The sequence below is a fragment of the Leptosomus discolor genome, chromosome 8 (assembly GCF_034619465.1).
Source record: "Leptosomus discolor isolate bLepDis1 chromosome 8, bLepDis1.hap2, whole genome shotgun sequence".
In the NCBI taxonomy this organism is placed as follows: domain Eukaryota; kingdom Metazoa; phylum Chordata; class Aves; order Leptosomiformes; family Leptosomidae; genus Leptosomus; species Leptosomus discolor.
In genome coordinates, this window is record NC_141398.1 from 31,086,301 (window position 1) to 31,110,438 (window position 24,138).

Below are 24,138 nucleotides of genomic sequence, written 5' to 3' on the forward strand. Positions count from 1 at the left end.
AATGACATATATGCCAGCTGTGGCAGTAAAGAGGCACTTGAGGGGGGCATTTGGTTTTTTTGGGGTTTTGTTTTGGTTGGATTTTTGCTAATTTAGCTTATTTCATGTACAAAGCTGGCTTAAGCTATGCTAGAAAGAGAACCCTACTCTGTGTTACTAATGCCTTAATTGTGCAGTTCTGCTCAAAACACGTGCTTGCTTGAATGATTGTGCTTGCCAGAGCGTGCATTCATCAGTACTGCTCTACTAGTTCATGGTGATCACAAGGTACCATGAATACCATTTTACAGCAAGAGAGTTTAAGGTAAATCATTCTATAAGCCCCATACTGAATGAACGTTGAAAAAGAGGATAACGTGAACGTCCTATGAGAAGAAGTGTACACCTTATCCTATGTATTCCAATGTGAGAAACTTTTCCTGTTACAAGAACTCCAGTTACTGTGGGCTGTTGCCTGTGCTCTGTGATGATCCAGCAGAGTGTGATGCAAGTTACGGGCAGCTGAAAATACTGTGGCATTTGATTTTTTTTTTTTTTTTTTTAGATGGCCTAGCAACTCCTATGTGTGTTTCTGTTTTTAATTCCAGAGAAGCAGCTGGAAAGCTTAAACAGCTACAAGGTATCACCAAGTTCACCAAACAGTTTGGACGGAGCAGACTTGTCCTCCATTGATGCCATGATGTCAGCAGTGATGAATGTGGGGAAGATTGCTGAAAATGGCGGGAACTCTCAAAACGTCAAATCCCCCTCGAAGTCTCCTGCACCAAATCGGATTGGCAGGAGGAACCAGGTATGTAAACTCAAATGCAGGGAGGGCAAAGGGGAGACAAGCAGCTTCCTGGAAAGTGGTAAGACATGATTAAGTTTCTTTGATTGTTTTGCCTTTTTTTCCCTCAGCGGTATTTCTTGCCTCTGCCATTGCTCGTCTGTGTGTGTCTTCTGGTGGCTCTCTAGAACATGACTTTGAAAAACTGGGAATCAAAGGGGTCCACGTGCTTGGATTCACATGTAAAACCTTTGAGCACGAGCTCCAATGTCATGCAGTGGTGAGCTGGTCTAGCAGATCTTGCTAGCAGCGGCAAAGCCACCTAGGAATTGCTGTTTCTTCCCCACTGCATCCTTTCTCCAGGCTCATGAATTTGCCTAATCTGTTGGGGGACCAGTTCATTTCATGAAACTAAGGGAAAAGAAATAGCTCAGAGAGGAACAGCGTGGTGTAGCAGGGGGCTTGGTTCGGCCATGTGTGGGATCCCTTATGAGGTATGCAGCTGTCTCTGGGGAAGATCCAAGTGATTTAAGGTTAAAGGTGGCACTAGAATGAAACATCCATCAGGACGCTCAGCTCGCATGTGTGTAGTGTAAGGTGCCCTTACTTCATTGTTAATAAAAAACATTGCAGAATGCTTTGTACAAATCTTTCAGAGCAAATATATGTAGCTTTTATCAGTTTTTTTCCATTTACCAGTTGATGGCACCAGTTGATAGCAATATTGATCTAAACAAATGAAAGGAGACAGTCGTATCAGTTAAAGCTATGATTATTTATATCCATGTTTTTCTCCTGCTGGGACAGGCCCTACCAATGAAGGTGCTGCAGAACATCACGAAATACCCCAAATCCCTGTGTCTGTTTGACTTTAGAACTTGCGGTGAAGCACAGGGAATTTGTAAATTAATCAAGATGTAACAGGGACTGGAAAGGTTGAGAGGCATGACTCATGATGTTCCTATAGTAGTTTATTAATAGGTTGCCGAGTAGCAGCCCAGTTGACAGACGTATGACTTGTCTTGGATTTTTTTGCTTGAAAGAAGTTAAAAGCCATTAATTGTAAATGAACATTCTTAAATGAAGAGTCTGGGCAGTATATGGGCAACTGTGTTGGGGGGATTGTATTGTCTAGCACCTGGCTTTAGGGTTTATTTGCAATGTTCCCACTTAGGGGCTGCCTTGGCTCCTTGATTTCATCATGTGAGGTGAGGCACTGGAGTTCACACTGGTCTCAGTGGCAGTGCTGTTACACAGCTGTCCACTGGTACACCATGTGGTTTGGCTTCAGGGAAGTTTATTAGCGTTAGTGACCTTTATTCCACCTGATATTTCGGTGGGCATCGAATCAAAGGAAGCTTGGGAGTAAATGTGACAGGATTAAGAGGGATTCTTACAGCATAAAGATAAACAAATACATTGAAAAAACATAGTAAAGAGCCTATTTGGTTTTAGGCCGAAAGATCGTTATCACCAGAGGGGCAAATGGCTACATTACTGAGAAAATAGAAGTGAGATGTGAAATATTAAGTGGGTATCAGTCTGATTAACAACCTCTAATACAGTGAATTTCCACATTCAGTCTGGCAGAATGAAAGCACTGAATTGTTTCAGTGTATAAAAGTGCACAGATCTCAGATTCTGGTCAGAATGTGCCCCTTATTATAATTTCAAGGGTAATAACAGTTAGCTAGTTTTCTGGGTCTGACTGCTGTTTCCCAGGAGTTGGCAGCAAAACATTTTGCTCTGAACCTTTGTCCCAAAGTGTGCGGTTCTCTTTATAATACTGACTTTATCTTGGCTCTAATGTACCCATATTCTAATAAACATGTTCTCACATCACCCTGCATCCGTTTTTAACTTCTCATTTGCTTTGCTCTTGAAGAAAATAAGAAGAGTGAGAAAGGTGTTTCTTTGAGCTGGAAAAAATCAAATAGACCTAATGCACAACTCAGAAAGCATTTGCCATCAGTTGAACACAGAGCAGTGCTGCCAGGTGGACTGCTAGAGAGCAGCTAACAAATAAGCTGCCAGGTTTATCTTTCAGTTCAGGAAGTGTGCTTTCACCAGCCTGGCTTTGGTGGAGTAGCTGAGTGCTATGTTTTAAATTTGTGAGTTGGGGTGCTTTATGGTAGGGATGATAATGTTTTTTCGTCTGGATTGGGTCAGTCAACAGGATTCCTGTTGTAGCTACCCTGGATTTGCTTGAGCTGTGTTACGGTATGCAGCATGTACTCTGTATGACCACTGGAGAAAGTTTGGGTTTTAGTTAATAATAAACCCCAGATTCAATACTAATCAGCTCTGGCTGAGCTATAGTGTGTTTCTGATCTTTGCTTCAAGGTGAACCAGTAATTACTCTATCTTCTGTTAATTTGCTGATTCGAAGGGCAGGCAGTCTGGAAAGCAGGCTTTGAAACAATCAAATGCATCATGTGGAACTGCAGCACTCGTTTAAAGGGGAGGGGGCGAAAAAAAAAGTAGCAGGTTGATAATTTCACAGAAATGCCCTGGGGATTAAACAGCATCTAAACTGTCAGCACAGCTGCAGGGATTTTCCTCACGGCACAGTGTGTTTGTTCTCTGTCTTGAGCCAACTTTAGCAGGGTTGCAGTATAATTGGAGCTGAACATTGCTCCACAGACAGGTTGCATGTAGTAAAATTAAAGTTATATAAGTAGGATGGAATGAGCGTGTGCGAATTATATGCTTGTATTTAAACAATGGAGGGGGGGGCACTGGGTTAATGTATTTTAATTTTCTTGGGATGTTCAGACTTCAAAACAGCATCCTTTCTTGCTTACTTTCTAATATTTTGAGGGTAATAGTACATTAAGCCTTGGCCTGTGTGTGTGGCCTGCAGTGATTATCTTTAGGACGTAGAGCCCCAAAATACAGTTAGAAGAAGATGTACAAGAGAAACAGTAGGGAGGAGTGGGAGAACCTAATCATTGCAGTCCCGATCCTTTTAGAAGTGAAGTCACAAGTTTTGTTTACTTCAGGCAAAATGTGAAAATAGCTCTTCATCCATGTCCACAGGTCACTGAAGTTGATAGAAAATTATCATGGCCCTGTTTTTGAAAACACAGTGTTAGATTTTGATAGGACACTCTGTAGAATGGTTCCCCAAATCTATGTAGGAGGGGATATTGCATTACTGAAACTTAAAAAAACCTTTCTGTAACACTGTGTCAGCGTTTTCCCTCCTAACATACCAGAGACTTTGTCACAGAGACTTGGGTTAGTCATTCTCGGTGTTCTCCACAAATGCTTGTGTCTGACAATCTGGAAGTAGTTGCCTCTTGAGTTGATGACTTTTGAGGTGGCGATGGGGGAAGAGATTTGTGTGGAGACAGAAAATGCACAGATACACTCATACTCATCAACTCCCTCCCAACTACAGAGCTACTGAGGGCAGTTTTTCTTTTTTGCTTGTTTTCGTGGTTTTACTAATGATACTTAAAATAGCCAGCAAAGAGGTTTGGTGGAACGTATCCTTTTGGCATAAATATTATACTTCCCCACCAGTCGTGTAGAGATGCTTTTTGTACTCTCTTGTCACCAGAAGTGTAGGTAAGAGGCTGTGGATCTGTCTAGTTGGTGAAGATTTGCATCATTCTACAGAAAATTGAGGATTGATTTTCAGTGCCAGACCATCTTCCTTTTAATATGCAGGCCTTGGTGCAGAAGCTGCACCTGAGCTTCTCAGTGAGGTTGTGAAAATACCCTTTATGTCATGCAGTAGCCATCCTTGCGGATAATGCGGGCAAACGCCTTTGGTTCCTGCAAGAGTGCCATTTCATCCTTGGCTGAAAGAATGGTGGCTTTGCTCAGTGTCTCAAGGGCATACTTAAATCAGGCTGAGCTCTCCAGTCAGCTTCATTGTTTGTACTTGTGGTTTGACCATGGTTACTCCTGATTCTCACCTGGGTGGAGAATAACTGGGTTCATAATGTATTCTTTTTGAGTCACGTACACTCCTGCTTTGTCACCTCTTTCTTGCTATGATCTCATCAGATCTTGCAAGCTTGAGAAGGGTTGGGCCTGGCCAGTGTGCCTGGATGGGATGCTTCCAGGAGAAACACAGGATGCTAAGGGAAATGGTGCGGGTGATTCAGTAAATGCCACTCTTCCTTCTGACTCAGCCACGGAGCAGAACATACAGCCCCTAGAACAGGGCACCGAGCTAGTGCCTTGCCATCGAGATGGGGTGGAAAACCTGAGGTCCCAGCGACTTGTGCTTATTAAAGATCTTTTGGGAAGATTAGTGGTGTTTGCCCACATATGCTGGCAATGTTCCAGGAATTACTTTCTGCTCACCTAAATTCCTCCTGGCAGTTTGAGCTGGTCACAATAATTGCCTTCACTTCCTGTCCTAAACTGATACTACTGAGTATCTGTGTTCTGTTAAAACAGCTGCTGCACTTCTGCGATAGTTGAAATGGCCCCTATTTATAAATTCAGAAGTTTCTGAAACTTCCCTGAGGGATTTGTCAGGATTATAAATGTATATGTGCAAGTTGTTCTGTTAGCAGTGGCCTTTTGTGCTTAGGAGGGATTATATTTTTTCCATCCCCAGCAGTAATAGCTTTCAAGTTCTTTTATATTGATATTCCTTCTGATTGTTTTGTTTTGTTTTGTTCATAGGAAACAAAAGAAGAGAAGTCTTCCTATACCTGTCCTCTGTGTGAAAAGATTTGCACTACACAGCACCAGCTAACTATGCACATTCGTCAGGTATGCAGAGTACCGGCTCCTCATTTCTTGCTTTTACTAAGAGTGTCTGGTTTGCCAGGATGTGTTTTGCAGTGGCGAGAAACAATTCCATGTGCAAACCAGAAATGCTGTCGTTATAACTTTATTCAATTGTTTTACTTTTTTTTTTAGCCTTTCCCTTGTATTTTCTTAAAAAAACCCCACCCCACAAACGCAACCCCGAGGTGGGTAATTTTCCTCCCTTCCTTCCCCAACACGCCCCCTGCAGTGGCTCGAACAAGGATGTATGTCCTGTTCTGCATAGCTTAAGGTATCCCAAGGATCTGTAAAACCACTTCCATCGTGAGGCATAGGTCCTGTTTTGTTATCCTGTTTGAGAACAGATCTCTTTACTGGTCATGCAAATTAAGAAGCAGGAAGACACATTTTTTTAAATCATCTCAGTGTAGAAGAGCCTCTCACTCCTTCACAGGGTATAGCAATTTTGGGAGGCAGAATTAAAACCACACTTTTAAATGGACAATGCACTTTTTTGTCAGCTACAGGCCTCTTCTTGCTCCTCTTGAAATACATGCATGTTTTATAAGGAGGTTTGGCCTTTTCTGTGTCAGAAGGTTCTGCTTTGGATGCTAGGGTTGTGGTTCGCCACTGTGAGTCCACTAGATACTTATTACTTCAGTTTTCCCTCCTGTACTGTAGCTGTTACTTAATTTTTTTTTTCCCCTTACTCTTCTGGCGGGGTTTTTTTTTTTGGTATGTGAAGAAATCTTCACATGTCTGAATGCAAGTAAGAAAGAGTGGTACATACAGCGCAGTAGCTAGTGGCCATATTTTGGCCTTGTAATGCTTTCTTATGGCAGTAGAAGTCTGCATGTGCCCTCAGAAGCAGTTTACTTCTGTTTTCTTACTACACAGTCAGTTCAAAATTAATGTCTTTAAAGAGTATTTGTTTTTAAGTGTCTTTCTTCCACGATGAAGTTTGTAGTTACATCCTCTTTGTGTTTCCCCCCTTACCATTCATCCAACCCCAAACCACTGCACAGCTTAAAGTATCCCAAGGTACCATTTGTCACTTTCTGTCCTCTTCTGCTGCACACCCAGTAGAAATGCTGCATGTGGCAGGCACTGCAGGCTGTATGAAACAGCTACTTGTGCTGGTGCATTAAGTAGTTAAAAACGAAGGGTGGGGGTAGAGTTAAGGGGGAGGGCTGGGGAGGAGAAGTATGTACAGGGCACACCTTAATATAAGGTGTTGTGCTGAGTGGCTCTTTAAAGCTGCTTTTAAGATGTTACAGTTCTTGCTGATATTTTACTGACACTTGAGAAGGGGCATTCAATGAAAAAAATCGTTGCTTTCTCTAGCATAACACTGACACTGGAGGGACAGACCATTCCTGCAGCATCTGTGGAAAGTCTCTGAGCTCAGCGAGCTCCCTTGATCGCCACATGCTGGTGCACTCAGGTGAAAGGCCTTATAAATGTTCAGTATGTGGACAGTCCTTCACCACCAATGGAAACATGCACAGGTGAGTGCTGATCGTGACCCAGGAGTTTGGAAAGGATTACAGGATAGGGGGCTGTTTTGTGTCCTTGGAAGGACTTGCAAGCTGACTAAAGGCACTTACTTGGGCAGAAAATGTGGATTATCTGTGGTCTACAAATATGGCATGATAGACAAACTCACTACAACTACTAGGATGCTTAAGTTGTAGAAGGAAGTCAGAACTGCGAAAGGTCATCCAGCTCTCTTCACATATTATCAAGAGTTGTTACTGATATCCAGAAGTATTGGGGTTTTTTGTTTTATTATTATTAGTAGTAATAGTATTTTGACAAATGAGGTGGATTTTTCTCAGAGGACAAAAATACATAGACAAGTACAGGAGCTTCAGAGTCAGGGGTGCAAGTGGTTGTATTGGAGCATCTGTGGTGGTGCTGGATGTTATATAGTTAAGTATCCGAGTGCTGCTGTGAAGATGTCTCTTTGGAATAATTGATCTTGTTTAAATACATAACACCAGTACTTCCTTGTACTGTAGACAACTAACTGCATTGTAGATCTGGGATAGCCCAAGTTGCCAAATGTAGTTCCTGCTACATGTAGTTCATACCTTTGTAGGGTTGTCGCAATAGGTACAGTTGTCAACTGGGGAAATAAAATGTTAAATCACATGGATGTTCCTTCCCCTCTCTCATCCCCCGATTCAGTATTCATTTATTTGCATGGGTGGAACACCTCAGAGCTGATTAAGACTTTGTGAATTCCCACATAGCTTTAGTCCCCATATCAAAGAGTTCACAACCTACAAAGAAACTGCAAGACGGGTGGGGGAAAGGAATATAGCTTATAAGCAAAATGACAAGAGCGATGGTTACAGACTGGTTCCGTGTGGGAGGGAAGAGATCTTGTTTCCTTGATTATTACCAGTCGTTTTCCATACAGTGTGCTTTGGGTGGAATGAAAGGGGTGATTTTGGTGACAAAGGAAAGATAACATAATGCCGCACAAAGGAAGCAATAGCTGCTTGCAGCTTTACCTTTTCTGTATCATATTGTCCAGGTTAAACAGTTATGTGAAAACAGAGGAGAAACAGGAGGGAATGCAGTTTTCTGATTCCATGTTTATTTAACTTAACTTGATTGGAACTGGGGAGAGTTGGAGAGAGAGACATAAAATGAGAAGGGAAAGACACAAAGACATTCAGAGGAGATACTGGCTTTGGGCATTGAATAAATCACACGTGTGACTCATCTGACCAGTGGTGTTGCGAGCCACATGTTTGCCAGACTGGGTTATTACTCTGTCTGCCGTGAGGAAGGCAGGGCAGCTGCTGAGTTGCAGCTGATGCCACTGTCAGCATCCAAGGGTGAATTCCAGTGCTGGGAGTCTGGGGTGTTCAGACACTTGTGTCCAGGTCCTCAGCCCGGGCTGCTTGCTGAAGGACTGCTTGCAGGCTATGTTCGGCTTTTTACTTGCTAGACGTCTCCTTGTCCTCTCCCAGGAGCAGGAAAGGGAGGCTTTCCCTGGACTTGACTCCAGGCCTGTCAGAGGCTGTTGCAGTCACCTTTGCTTGTGCATGTTTCCCTGTACAGCAACTCTTACCATGCCTTAGTAGCAAATTTGCTGGAATTGCCAGGCTCCAGTGACTTGCCCAAAAGAAGTACAGATCAGAACCTTCTGATGAGAAAATTGTTTGGTTTTAAATTTTTCTTTTAATGAGATGTTGCTTGAAGTTGACCAGGATGGACTGCATTAAGAAAGACCTAAGTTTACGCAAGGAAAATCTTCCTGTTAAAAATTCTTCCCATCTGATAGGTTCCTGTCTGCTCTGTAAAACTCTTCTTGTGTAGGCCTGCACCGCAGCAGCTGGGTGGGACAGGCAGAAACCTGTCACTGAGCTTGGTGGCACTGCAACAAGTGACCCCAGACCCATGACAGGCAAATTCCTGAGCGCACTGGAATGGGCTAGTTTTGCTAAAGGAAGGTTGTGGTTGGCAGGACTGTGCCACCAATTTTTTGCAGTAAGTAAACTCTTCTTGTTGCTGTAACAGACTGTAATAGTGAATCCTGTTGCTGCAGTGGAAAGCATGAATGTGCAAGTAGTCAGATGAGGATAAATGCAAAGTGTTTTATTTATTAAATTTGTTATCTGGTGCTATGACACACTCACAAGGAAGAGGTTTGTTTTGCCCACCGAGTACCTCCTTCCAAAACAGGTATTTCTAGTCTAAGAAAGTGTGAAGTAAATTCTTTCATAGGCATCTCAACCTTAGCTGTAGCATGAGGTCCAATGGCCTGCCAGTGCTGAATGTCGCTCGCATCAAAACTGCTTCTGCCTCAGGATCCCGGAGCAAGGACCTGCTGGCCAGGTCTGTGCAGGCCTTGCTTGTGGTGGTACCGTGTCTGTTCTTCCATGCCAGCTGCATGATAATACAAATCCATCTTCCTCTGTTTTTGCACAGTTCTTTAATTTTTTTTGCTTTTTTTTGTGGTACAGTATCTAAGTAGTGACAGATACATGCCCAAAACAGCAAAGAATGAGATTTCTTATGTGCCCCTAGTAGCCAGCATGGTGGTATCCCTGGAGCATCGCACAGAGTGGGGGATCAGAGAGAGAAGTTGTAGGCTTAACAGAAGGTTATGAATGTGCTGTTAAAGAATCAACATAGTGTGTGAAGGTCCTGCAGGAACCTCCCCAAGTATTACTGCATCTGCATCAAAAATGCTTGGTGCATGAGAGAGAGAAGTTAGTCTAGCAGTATCTGAGCAGGGGAAAAAAATGTATAGGCACATACTACATACATCCTCTCCTCTTTCTCCCCCTCTGCCTTGTTCTGGCTCTTATTTAACTGTATTTTTTTAATCCAGACTTTAAAAAGACCTTTTGGAGGAAAAAGTCTAACGAAATGGTTTTGTCAAGGGGAATACTGTGCCATAGGAGTGCTTATTACCGTTCCAGCAGAGGATGAAATTTCTGATCCATTTTGCCACCTCGGAGCAGCCAGGTCCTTAGACATTCAGCTGAGCTGAGGAGGGAAGGAGTTTTGGTTGCTTTTTTGGGTTAGAAAATACCAACGTTGTTACACTTTCAAGTGCCCATCTTCTCCATAGAAAGTAATTTTTTGTCTCCCTCACTTTATTAAGTGAAGGGAGGAAAAGACCCTCGAGAGCTCTTATTTGCTGTTCTTTTGCATGTGGGCAAAACTTTTTGCAATAGCCAGACTTTTTGTGGAGTGGAAACACTCTTTTCTGCTCATCTCTTCTCTGGGTAAGTCTAGCTGTGCTGCCTCTACTCTTTACCTGTTAAATTGATGCTGCCCTTCCTGACTCCCACAATAAGTGCAACACTTCATTTGTAAATGAGTCATAGCCTCTCACATAAAGTCCAGTTTCTTTTTTGTTGTGCTCCTTGGCTCCTTGTCAGCAAGTCAGGTTGAATGGGCACAGCAGACAGGGGTGGAGGGGCAAGCTTCTCTTGCGCAGCACCATTCAGAAAAAGAGGTTAAAACCTGCATCCTTTTCTGACCAGGGTGACTCTTGGCCAGGATTTTCAACAGGGAACCATGAGCCTGGGGCATCTCGGAAAACTCTCTTACAGCTGCCAGACTGTTCAGGGGTGGCCTGAGCCCCCTGTGGGGACAGTTGCTGTTGCAGAGACCAAAGGTCTCTGGAGAGTGCTCTTTGTCCAACATGAAAAGCTGATTTTCTCATTCTTCCGAGTGTGCCGTCAAGCTAACTAACTGCCTCTTTATCAGTACTGCTCCTAGTGTTAGGGGAGGGTTGTTGCAATCTGGTATGATAACTGGGAGATCTGTCAGTGTCTGGTATGAGGAACAGGAATTGCTCTGGAGGAGGTGAGTTGGAGATGATGCTGAGTTTCTTACAGAGATTTCTTTTTTACTAGTGCTGGAAAGAGCAAGTCTTCTTGAAGATAGCATCAGGGACTGATTTGGGGGTTTGGGAGGTTGTTTTCTTAGGGTTTTTTAGGAATTTGGAGGAAAGACTTGGATCACAGTTATTCTGAGTTCAAAACTCCTGTAGCTGGAATGCTACTGCGATGATCAGTACATAAGAAAATCTGAGATCTAGGACATGCTAATCCTCATACTTCTACACTAGAGACACAGATACTGTGGCTTTCTCATGGTCACAGTAAATTAAAGTTGAACGTTCTCAGATCTCCAGCAGGAGCATAAACTATATGGAAGGAGTGTGTGTGTATACAGAGTTTTCTGTAGCTCTGAAAGAGCTGGGGGTTTCCAAAGTAGTGTCTCTAATCAATAGATTGCAATTACTAAAGGCTTTCCAAAGGCTTTCCATCTGTACTGTCACAGTAGCTCCCTAGGGAGTTTATCTACAAATAGTGCCAACTCTGAGGCGCCCTTTTGGGTCTCGAGTCTGCCACCAAGTAAGAGGAGGCAAGCCTGTTATTCCATCTCCACTGCTGCATCTCCCCAAAATGCAGACAGAGGAGTTAGGCTGCTACTGTGGGTTTTAGTGGTGGTGGTTGTTTGTAGGGTTTATTGAGGGACTTGAGGTAGAGAAGAGACTTTGCTTGACTTACTGTGTTGCATTCCAGTAGAACATGCATCCAGCTTCAGGGGGAAGGGTGATGCCTCCACTTGCTCCAAAAGGTTTTCCTTTGGGGGTAAGAGAGTTTACCAACAGTTCCTTTTCCATTTCTGTGACTGAGGATGGTCTGTGCCTATCACTTTAAAATCACATTTTCCTCCTTACCAAAGGCAGGCTCTTCGCACAACTTGAAAATGTTAATAGGATATAAATGCCGGAAGGGAGGTGAGAAATGACCTTCCTGCCAGTTTCCAGTGGGTAGCTATTAGAGACTCTGTGGCAAGTCTGAAAAGGCTAAAGGATTAATACATGTATTTCAGCCACAGCTTCCCCACTTTGGTAAATGAAGCTGCAGTGTCCATGGCTGATGTTTGCCAGGCTGTCCGTATTAGTGCGGTACTGCAGGCTATGGTTTCATGTGAAACCAAAACGTCACAGCTATCTACCTTCTTTCTCTCCTTCCACTCCTTACTCCATACATAGCAAACTTCTTCATAATGGCTTTTTATGTGCATCCTTCTTAGGTACTTGTATGCTGTTTATGCAGCATCTCAGGAGCAGGTCTCAAAGTTTGGGGAATTTTTTTTTTTGGCACATGCAAAACACCACATGCAACAACCACATGCAGGAGTCTTTGAAACTCAAATTGGAAGATCTGGATCGCAGAAGCTATGCTTTGAAGCATGCTTACAAAGGGTCCTATCAAAGAAGGTATTTCTTCTTTTAATTAAGAAGGCATTTTCATTCTCAATCTTATTTTCAGTGCTAGATAATTTTCTCAAACTTCTCTTTTTAATGCGCTGCAGAGAGACAAATAGCTGTTTCTGTTACTAGGGTATGGTACTATTCTGATGTTCAAATTCAGTCTTTTTTAAACAACACTTTGTGTGTGTATGTATGTTGCTGAATGAATATTTTGAGAAAAATCAAAAACACGCGTGCTGGAGGGTAACCTATGAGTTGTGATGTTTTAGCTGGCCATCTTCACTGGCAAATGAAGAGCATACGCTTGGTGAAGATTGTAACATGCTGGTTGGAAGATGAGTGTTGGATCCTGATAAAGGCACAGGGGTTGAGATGCATATGCTTTAATGATTTCCCTGCTGTCTCTAACAGGGATCTGTGTTTCTTGGGCAGGCATGTGTACAGGCTGCCTGCGACTTTGCAAATATCCGATAGGCAGAGTGTCCTCAAGATCTGGCTGAATCCATCTTCTCCCTGCATTCCACCTGCAAATTACTCCCATGTTATTTATGGCATTGGCCTGCTTCCAGTATGTTGTGTGTGCTTTGTGCAGTGCAGTGCAATAACAATGCCCAGCCTCTCAGTACAAATAGGATCTCTGCAGTCTAGCGTGTGCAGTCTGGCATTTGCTTAAGATGGGAGTTTTTGGAGGCAGAGCATAGCCAAATCTGATGGTGAGCTTTTTTTTTTCCAGAAGAGGAGAGGAACTGCCTCATTATAACATGGTTTGGTTTCTGGTGGTTTGCAAAGATGGCCAAGTGGAAATGTGGTGTTAAACGTTGAGTAGCTCTGAAAAAATGAACATACAAGATCTTGAAGCTAAAAAAAAAGTAGCCAAGGAACTTGTCACTCTGAATATGATTGACACTTCATGCATGTGAAAAGGCCCTCTTATATTGTCTTGCACAATAGAAATGTCTCTGGTCATCTCCTAAGGAGCTTTTATTTCAATGTAGTAATTGGTAGGCAGTGCTCTTAAATATGAAGAAACAGGCTGTATTACAGGCTTTCAAATCCATTCCTTATACATGGGGGATGATTTAACCACTGTCAGCATGCTAGTGAAAGATAAGCTTCAGCAAATGCAAGTGCCCTAATTCTTGAGCAGGGATAATGAACACAAAGGACTAATTTCTGCTTCTAGTAATTGATGACCGTAGTTGTAGGAGACAGGTGAGATGCGATAGCTGTTTTGGTTTTCTTTGGAATTAAAAAATTTTTCTTACATTTTCACTAATAACATTTTGTAAATAAGATTGGGCAAACAGGTGGAGGGAAGTTTTTTGGTCTCTCTCCTGCCAGCAGATAAATCCAGAGTAAATGTTTGGTATTCTGGTGGGATCCCTGTGTTTTGGAGAAGATTAAAAAAGAAAGAAAGAAAGAAAGAAAAGAAAGAAGAGATCAGACATTTTCAACAACAGTATAGCAGTAAGAATCTGTTTCTCTGTGTCTTTGATGAGAATTAGAAGACTGCAGTATTTTTAGTGGTCCCAGGCAGAAACTTCAGTCTGTCTCACTGTTGCTGAGTAGATTGGTCATCTTTTGTAAAGACTTTATATAAACTTCTATTTAATTCACATGATGCATAAATAGGGTGCTCCAAAAAACCCCTCCCTAGCTATCTTCAGTAGTAAGAGACTCTGAAGGAGCTCTTGTGCCACAGTACCTCTGTGGGCCGTCAGAGCTGAAGGGAGATGCCATGATATCAGATGTGTTTCATGCTGCTTGTAGCCTTGGACAGTATCCCCCTTCAGTTATCATTAAAGAGCAGCAAAGGAAGTTAACACAAAAACACGAATGCCGAGATCTGATTAGAATCAAGTGAAGCAAGGAAGTGCAGAGTTAAGATTTATATGCAGACCTTAATTAGCTCCATTGTTCTTGAGAACTGAAGTGTACACAGTGAGGAACATTATACTTGCATCTCCAAAGCTCTTCAGTACCTAAACTTAAGAAAAAACTTCAGTGTGCTTTTCAGTCCTAGATTTTGTGTGTCTTGCCTTTAAGTAGTAGCTAAGTCTGATCTTGTGCATTGTAAGGTTGTGGATTTTTATGTTTTGGTTTTCTGCAAGAGAAGGGGACACACTGCTTTCATTAAGTTTAGGTTTCTGGTGCAACTGGTGCCAAGGGGAAGGTGGTCTGATGTAGCAGAGAAATACCACCCTCCTCATGGGCAATAACATAAATCTCTGTATAACAGAGCATATTGAGCGTAGCTTAGTGCTGCTTTGTCGCCCGTGTCACAGTTCAAATGAGCACAAGCCACTTGACAGATTAGGCTCTAGTCACAGAGCACATGGCAGCGCGAGACCTTGATCTTTCCGCATAAATACCCTTTCAGGAACATCACCTCCTCTGAAGGTCTAGTATTCTCAGGGATGTTACCTCCCCTTCTCACCTTGAAGAGCTAAAAAATAAATACAAGCCTTAACTTAGCAAGCACTAGAAAATCCAGGCGATCTTTGTGGGAAGTTGAGGTGCTTTTAGTCCTTTGTCATAAGCCTGAAATTAACACGATTCTTGCAGAGATGTTAGCTCTCAAGGTTAACAAGTAACATATTTTGTTGGCATTTCGGTTGGTGGTTTGTCTTCTAGCTTGTACTTCGGTTGGGTGATTCAGTGTAGAAAATGCTGGTGGTGAGAAAGTTTGCTGGGAAAGTTTCTATGTTAAGGTAATCTTTGCTCAGCCTGTTGTGCGTGCATGTCAGAAATACTTGCATCGCTTCTGTAATGAATGTGTGTTCACTCTGTTCCTTCTGTTGTCTGAAAAGACTCCTGGGCCAAGTACTGATGAGAATGAGGAAAAAGTCTATCTTGAACTGCAGTTGTGGTTGCTGTCGTTCCACCTTTAATGTATGTCTTCCAGCTTTACCTTTTCTCCCCCCAGTATCTAACCTGCTCAACCTGTTCTAGTTCAGCATGCTGGAACCAGCAAACTGCAGAAAGTACCCCCTCTCAGGGTCAGCAGGTTTTTTTCCTCCCCTCTTTTAAAAATAGGCTATTTGTTAACAATAGATTGTCAGCATTTGGGGAGACTTCTCTAGCTGTAAAAAAAAAAAAAAAAAACGGTGAGGGGAATCTTGGCATTTGGGCTTAGCCAAGGCCTTTCACTCAGGTTTTTGAGCCATGATGCTCACCTACATGATACAGACGGCTTAGGCAAAGACACAGTCTATAAAGTAGTAGTGCCATTATACAACTGGTAAATAGCACACAATATGCAAACGCTGCTTTCTGTTTCTTGAAGGCATCTACAGATATGCTGAGTTTTTCAGGCTGCTTTCTTAGCTGAAGTTTTCTAAACACTCTCAACGATTTTTTTGGTACATCCTTGGAATCAGCTCTCCAGTGCTTCACGTGGAAAGATGTACATCTCCTCTGTTTTACGACAACTTCTGTGTGGCTCATTTTTGACATCAAGCCACCTCAATGTGTAGTCTTTCTTGACAGTTTCAAACTGAGGGTTTGAAAGAGATTAAGGCAATCCATACTGCTCATGGACTGCACCGAAATTATTTTCTCTTGCGAGCGAAAGTTCCCAAACTCCTGTAAAGTAGCACAAGTCATGCAGGGACTTCTGTTACCAGCTACTGTGCTTGACTAAACAGACACGTAACAAGACGTGAAGCCTTTTCGTAGTGCTTCTCAGCTCAGCGGGGGAATGCTGTGAGATCACTGCTGGTGAGGAAGGAGGACCACATGTTCAGGAACAGGAGAGGAAATGGGCTGAGCACGTGAAACCTCTTTTGCTAGGATGCCGTCCTCAGCACTAGGAAAAGTTTGCACAACCTTGTGTGTGTCCAGTGATAACCTCTTACTTCCTTGCCCCTCGAGTTACTTGGTGACTGCTGATATCGGAGTGATGCAGAGACCCTGCTTTAACGGAGATGTGCTTCTCTTATCTTGTGCAGCTTCCTTGCTTGCTTGCATGCGTTCGTGTGTGTGTGTGTGTGTGTGCTAGGGGGAGGTACTCGGCTCCATCTGCCCAGCGTCCCCAGCATTGCTGTGGCTGTCTATTTTTTCCTCCTTGAGCTGTGTGACGCAGCGAGTTGTTCTGTGCTGGGTGCCATCAGGATTGCTCAACAGTGGAGTGTGAGAAGGAAGCAACTAAGCAACTGCATGAGGGCTTTGCCTGGTTCTGAGAAGTAGTTGGGGCTTATGTTTGCTTGGTTGGTAAAGGGGTGCGGTTTTGGGGGTGAGACAGGACATACCCGTACCTTGTTTGCTCTCAAGGATAAAAGTTTTCCCCCTTCTGGCATCCTTTCTCGAATTCTCTGGAATTCCCTGATGCTAAAATTTGATGTTGGAAACATGAAGTTTCCTGAAAGATCAGCAATGAAGTAATTGACTATGGTTATATACCATGGTAACTAAAGGATGTGCCTAAAACCTACAAATTTCCAAAAAGATGAAAGAAAACAGCAGTTCACAATGTCCCAGGCCAGGTTTTTGGTACACTTTTGAAAATCTTATTCCTGCTTAATTTTATTGTTATTCGTAAACTTTTGTCTCCATGCTTAAGGCAGTACAGGGGCCTCAGAAGGATCTCGTTTAATACTATTCCTTATGAAAGAGTTTGTTACGGCTTGGAAGCCTCCTTGCAGTATTTGGCACAGTTAATTTAGGTCTGCTCTGAATTGAATGCAGGCTGAATGCAGGCAGTTTGGTGAAGTGATACTGGGAAGCTCACGCTGCATTTCCCTCCTCTTCTGCTCTCCCTTATGCAAGGGTTGATGCGAACTGCAAATGAATGCTTTCTTCTGCTATCCTTTGGGAAGCTTCTTGCTTTGGAGGCATGGTTTGAATCACTTCCCTGTCACAGCATCATAAGGCAAATATTTGTCTCCCTTTTTTCCTTTGAGGTGTTCTGACAACGCGGCTGGTTGGGAACAGGAGTAACTTTGAGCCAAGCTGGGAATGCAGTTGTATCAATCTCAGCCTGTTTGAACTTGCTGATTCTGTGTAGCAAGTAGTTGCTTAAATGAGAATACAGCGTAATTATTCAGAAATGGTACCCCCCACCTTTGGATTTGTAGATCAGTATCTTTCCTCTCACTCGTGCTTACAACTTGCCTTTATTCACAGCAAAGCAAAATTTCACTCTTGGATAAAAATACAAAATGCTTTGTGTGCATGTGTGTGTATCATATATCCTCAGGTATCATGTACTGGCAGCTGCATGGCACTGGTTAACTTTGCAGACTGTCCTGGTAGCACTGAAAAGGGATTTCTAATCCGGCATTCGAACGTAATCACGGGTGGCTTTTGCAGCCTTAGTGCACCCAGCTAGTCTTGGTGGATCTAAATAACCATGCTCATATTGTCCTAATGATGCTATCTGCTGCCCTGCTGTAAGGCTATTTTTGCTTTGCTAGGAGGACCTCGTTGTGCAGGGAGATAGACCATGCTGCAGCCCGCACTGAACTTGAGGGGGACGCTTACGGCACGTCTGTGCAGAGCTTTGGGCTGCAGCAATTGCCAGGGGGATGCTGAGGGGTCTGGTACCACATGCTGCCACATGCTGCTATGCAGTGAGGCTCGCTGGGGCCCTGTTAGCCCTGACAGACAGAGCTAACGAGCCATGCCGCTTCACCGGCAAGATTGCAGCGCCTGGGTGCCGTGGGGAGCACTATCTGGAGGATCTCCTGCTGTGCCTGGTTGCAGACATGCAGCTAAAATGAATCAGTGCTTCCAGTCTGATCTTCCTGGGACCCCTTCACCCCACTCTGCTCTTTCACTGCATCTGTTGCAATGGCTTTCTTACTAGCATAGCCATGTCGATTTCTTGCAGTTCAGCTTAATTTTGTTTATCCCGTGCTAGTGTTCAACACTGGTTACCACTAGAATATTTGGTGGTACTTGAAATTTGTTTTGAGATTGCTCCGCAGTTGTAAGAGGGCATTTCCCAAATGATTGGGGTTTTCGTATTCGAATGTCTCTCAGCTTGCTATGTGTGAAGCGTGCATGTGTGTCTGGGGGCTTTTTAGGTCATTTTTGAGGTTTTTTGAGGCTACATATAGCAAACAAGCCAAGAAGAGAAGACAAACAGAAATAGTCCAAGTACAGATTATGTCTGATTTGCAAAATTACCTGCACCTTTCTGGTTCTTGTGATTACACTGGCAAGGGCTGAGTGGGTTGCTCTCCTAAGTGGGTAAAGTTGATAATTAGCACTGGAAACATATTGTCAATACAGATTTTCTACATGTTTTAACAAACAAACAACTGACTAAACTCTAACCGAAGGGTATAATGTTACTGCACTTTTGTTATAGGACTTAAATTCCAGTCATATTCACAAGACTCTTAAGGAGGGGGTTAACAGCAGTATATTAAGTAATTGCTCCTAAAAATGCTGCTGCTTCACTTTGTTTGTTTAGGATTTACTTCCCATGCATGTCAAATGGCAGAAGCTTTGAAGAGGAGTTCCCTGTATTTTCCTACATTTCTAGACAATTTGGGCTGAAGTAACATTTGTTAAGCAGAATGAAACAAAACCAGTGACTAAGATGATGTGACATAGAAATCCTTAAAAAGACATGTTATCAGTGTCATTTTGAAGGCTGTCTTCTACTTTGTGAGCCATCTTTCATTCCATGGGGCCTGAAGAATGTCATGGTCCAAATTTCAACCTGTCTTGAACAAGTCCTGCACTCGTGTTGGTTCTGATATCGTGGCACAAATTTGAAGCTTAGATAAAGCAGACTTTTTTTTTTTTTTTTTTTCCCAACAGAGATGTTTGGTCATGTTTCTTTACTGTAAATTATTGAAATCACGGTGGGGGGGTGTGTGTTATTCCTCGGAGATTATTTACTGTTACTTGAAGGTAGCAATGTAAGAGAAAGATCTCGGGGAAGAAAACAGTAGAAGAGGTAAAGCAGTTGTATCAGCTAAATTGTACTTAGGGCATCTGAGCAGCTCAGTCCTTCCCAGACTAGCTTGGTCAACTTGTAACTCTTTATGTTGGAGGAGAAAAAAAAGATATATTTTAAATAAGGTGAAGGATGGAAAGCACTGATTTTTATTCTTAGTCTCAGAATGGTTGGATGTGCGCCTCCCTTGTCTTTAAATAAGTATCAGATGTATGAGGATTACCCCCTTGATTTTGATATCAAACTGCTTGGAAATCATGAGGGAGATGAGGAACAGCCATGTGCAATACCATAGAGTTCAGGGTACATCTAGTGGTAAAGTGGAGAAACTTAGAATAACGTGGGATATGAAGCCAGAACCTGAACTTGATAATGTCAAATGATCTCTCTGGGCTGATAATGCCTGGATTCATTGGCCTCCCCACTGCGTTTCCACAGGCGTGGAGACGTGAGGGAGGAGGAGGGTGTTTATACATGCACTGGATCCTGCACTCAAAAATTAATCTTGATTTAGATGCTGGGACTTTCCCAACCAGGCCTCAGTGAAATTGCTTGCTGCTCCCCCTCTGGACATGCTGCTCCTTCTAATCAGACCTACCTGGCATAAACCTCTCTTGACTGAAAGCCAGAAATGCTTGTGCTGCCATAGTTATAAGGGAGAGGCTTAACCCTGGACCCTGCTCAGAGGCTGCAGATACACCCTTTTGTTCCACGCCTTCCTTTTGCCTGGGCCTCCAAGCCAAGCAGGCCCTTTCTCTTAGGGGTGTGGAGCACATCCGCAGCCGTGGAAACACAAGGTGCAGCTATGGTGTGGTTGTTCTCCCCAGAGTTAAGAGGTGAGGGATTCCCATGCGTGCTGAGGGATGCTTCCTCCCTGAGAGCCAAAGTGGCGCTGATCAGGTTATCTGCATGCAAAGCAGGAGCTCCTGGTTTTGTTCATAATTCAGTGGGACCCGAAGCTGGGAGCAGCTGCATCTTGTAGTTGCCTCTTTCAGGATGCTTTGACTCCTCGTTCTAGCCTTGAGCCAGCCAGTCAAAACCTGCCCACGTTCCGTTTTTGGCATTGAAGCTGTAAGCTGCCCTGTTTTGAGACCTCCAGAAAGCTTATATGATCAACATGCAAATCCTATCGGCATTAAGAAAATACAGCAGCCCTTTTTGGAGATGCAGCTAAGACTGGGATGTGACCGGCTGGAGCTGCATGTCACTTCATTAGGACATGTACACCTTTCCCCGCCCCCCATGAGTCACCTCCCTCAGGCACTGATCCAACAGCAGGGGGGGGGGGGGGGGGCGCGCGGGGAAAGGAGTAAGGCTCTTGAGTTCTGCATTTGTTTATTATTACAAAAGTCTCTTCTTCAGTGAAAAGTAGCAAAGTATTCACTTGATGCTGTTCTGGTGGAATAGCCACCCTTCTGAAATCATGCTCTGCGTTACAGTGTGGGGCTGAAAACCTTTACTTCCAAGTTGTTTAAAAAAAGAAAAAGAAAAAAAAAAAGGAAAGAAGCTGGGGAATTCCTGTGCAGTATCATTTTAGTCATCCTGTTCACGTGACCCTTAGGGGGAGAGGAAAGTTGTGGCAGAAGAGGGGAAGCGGAAGGTGATTCTCACAGGAGGATGGAATGAAAGGCAGTCAGGCACTTGAAATGCGATTTTGTCAAGAGGGCTGACTGGCACCCAGTCGTAGGACAGCTGGATCCTCCTGGTTCACCTGTGAAATTCCTTGTGTGAAGGGGAGGGAAGAGATTACAAGAAGAGCTTTTTCACGTACAGCTGTGCTGCGAAAAGCATAGTGTGTAGCAAGTTACCTGCATTTTTTGCATAGCAGTTCTTAAATGTTAAAGAGTTTAGTTCAGAGATGGATCAGACCTTGTTTGGAAAAGACTTAATTTCCTCTTTCCGTTTCAGGATTATTCTTTGCACATTCTTCCAGCTCTCTGCTCTGATTTTAAATACAGTTCCACCACTTTCTCTGAGAGGTTAATCAAGATTAGCTAGCATGTAGTGCAAGGGAGTCCTCCCTAGTATTAAGCTCAAATTTTTATCTCCTTCCTTTCATCCTGTGTATCATGGTTGCATTTTAGCATTCCACCCTCAGAGGTGTCCAAGTGTGTGTGTACTTGCATGCGTGCTGTGGAGACTAATAGCCACAGTATGAAGTGCAGGTTTTAGGGCTCTGTACCTTCCCAAGCTTGTCTGCTGTTCTTGGGTTGCTCTGTAGGATGGCTCAGAGCCACAATTAATTGATTTAAATTAGAAAAAAGCGCCAAGTTTCATCCACTGTGGCTCTGGCTTTCATCTGAGCTACAGTAGTGGTCACCAAGAGCTGCTGGCACATGCTACTCTAAGTGTGGCTGAATATGAGCATTTCTGTGCGTGTCCTTATTTTGCGCTTCTTTTTTCTGCACTACATTCGCACTTACAGTGTTGAGTCCTTATCTTTATTTTTTTGGAACTGATGAATGTCATATCATTTTCCTTTATCATTGTAAGATGCTGAAAGCTAGGCTGACTTATGAGCCTGGCTTTCGTATTCAAAGTGTGCCAGTGTTGTCAGGCCAAAATGTGTTGTTAGTCACAATGGGAAAATAACTTATAAGCACAGCTTTGTTCCTGTTCTACTTGTATCTTGGCAGGCTAAACAGTGAGGTCGAGCATTTTCAGCATTACATGTAAGATCTAATCAAGTCAAACTCTTCTAAAGGAGGATAAGGCAACACAAATACTTCCCCCCCCTCCCAATTATAGTCAGGAAACTTTTTAAGTAACAGAACTCTTGTGAAGGGAGTGTTTTAACTTTAAAAGAAAGGTTGTGGATGTGACTTGGCATCTGCTGCAGTTCAGCCCAAGTTGGGTGATAAATGTTTTCTCGAGGCAGAATAACATCCATGTTGCAAAGTAAAAGAGAGAGATGAAGATTGTGTCTATCCTTTGTACTGCTCTGCTTTATCTTCCCGCTTATCTTGGGCTGTAGCTCTAGTAATCTTTTTCCTCCCCACCCTTTACTTGATGTAGTGAAACTTGATTAACCTGCCAAAGGAACAAACCTGCTGGCCTGTAATGTGGACAGGTTACGACTCAACTTGAGAACTCTGGAACCTGCTGCTTTGATTTCAGATTTTTCTTTTTTCCTTAATGTTCACATGCAGAGAGCTATCACAGCACCCATGATATTTGACCTACACGTAAGAGTCAAAGGTGCAGTCAGGGTGTCTTCCTGTTTATAGCTCAATAGCTTGGGCTGCTTCCTTTCAAATATACAAAACTAAAACATGAAGGGATTGCCACATTCCTTGCTGTGGGTATGGATTCTTCTCTTGCTTTTAGGGCATGACAAAAGCATGCATGTTACAGGAAGGAGAACTGCAAGTTGGGGGCAGCCAATGACTGACACCAGACGTAGCAAAGCCCTGTTGCTGTGGTGCTACACCCATGTTAGCAAGCCCTGCCTTAGTAGCCTACGTGATACTGCAAACACGGCTGAACTGCTTTGAGGACTTGCTGGAGCCAGTGTGTTTGCATGTATTAGGTCATGCCAGGCAGATGTACCAGGTTGAATTGGCACCAACCTGGAGGTCTCAACAGTTTCTCCTGTTAGTACGCTGTGGATGTGTCATCGCAGCTCTCTCAAGTGGGAGCAGCTCCATTGAAACAGGCAGAGTTCAACAGGTGGACAAACAGCAGGAGGAAAGAACTTAGCCTTAAGGAAGCTGTTTTGCATAGGTAGCTGCTAAACAGGAGCATACTTTTACAGCAAACTGCATACTTGTTATTGGCAGAAAAGAGACTTTAAAAGAAAATGGGAACAAAAAGTCCCACGTTTAATGCATAGCGGGTTCTTTTGTTGTTTGTTTTCTGGGTGAATGTGATTTAGCTTGACTACTTTTCCTTTCTATCTGAAAAGTAACTGGCCAAGTAATATTAGCTATGCACCAGGCAAGCTGCCAGAAGGGTAAGCATGCAGGCCGTGTGTGTGCATCTGGGGTGGGGGGACAGACAGGCACATGCAAAAGCCTCCGTCTCATTTGCAAGAGCTCAATGAAACTGGAAAGCGGTCTTTACCAAAAAGAAAAAAAAAAAAGGTCAACAAACCACCTTCCAGGTTTGACTTTACCTGTGCGATTGGATACTATTGATGCTTTTTGAGTTTTATCCTCAATCATTGTGGACAGAAACCCTTTGAACAAATTAACTGGTTTCTTCTCCCTTGTTCTTGCATGAATACAGACAACGCTCCTCACACTGTTGATTTATCACCCATAAGAAGCTCAATGAGGCAGTACAGTACCTGTAGATGCCTTCCCTTCAGATTTTGTGAGACCAGGTAGCACTGGATTCATGCAGATAACATCAGTTAGCTTTGGTGCCTGTGGTGGCAGGGCTGCCAGAGGGCTGAGGCAGAGGAGTGCACTGCACTCAGGAGGCTGTGTCAGGGCTCCGACTTCTCCATGGGTCCTGTCAAACCTGCAGAGAACCAAACTCTCAGAGCTTCAGCCGTCCTTCTGCTCCCAGTTGGGCAACTGGTGGGGAGAGGAGTCAGACAAATTTCAGCAATGTGGTGCTGTGCCCAGCGTGCTGGGCACATCTGCACATGGATGTCTCCTCCTTGAACCTCCCATTTTGTGACTGGCAGGTGTCAGCAATGTCCATCCACCATTTCTGTGTGACTGGTGAGGGTCACTGGGGAGCCAGAGAAGCCACATTTTTCCTCATGTGGACCTGGTCCTCTGAGCAGCCACAGTCTTGCCAGGTGTTGAAAGCAGTCAGTAGCTGAACAGCCATTTTAATCTTGCATCAGTTCTGGTACGTGTGGTTCGTTTGGCTTGAGGCTGTTCCTGCCTAATGCCCTCAGAAGCTTTGCTGTAGTTTGAGATGGTAATTTAGATGCCTTTTTTTTTTTTTTGTAAAAAAAAAAAGGTTCCGAGATTTTGAAAGGAAACAGTAAAAAAAGCACTGTGTGAGGAGACA

General features: G+C 43.5%; 1 protein-coding gene across 1 annotated transcript in view; it reads left to right on the forward strand.

Moving 5' to 3' along the window:
• The first annotated feature begins 646 nt into the window (after positions 1-646).
• The window catches only part of RREB1 (ras responsive element binding protein 1), a 64,424-nt gene continuing 40,932 nt past the window's right edge, over positions 647-24,138 (forward strand). Inside the window, exons 1-3 of the mRNA XM_009956100.2 lie at positions 647-790; positions 5,414-5,503; positions 6,845-7,008. Of these exons, the coding sequence (XP_009954402.2) occupies positions 677-790; positions 5,414-5,503; positions 6,845-7,008 (368 nt within the window). The 5' untranslated portion in view covers positions 647-676. The remainder of the gene's footprint in view (positions 791-5,413; positions 5,504-6,844; positions 7,009-24,138) is intronic.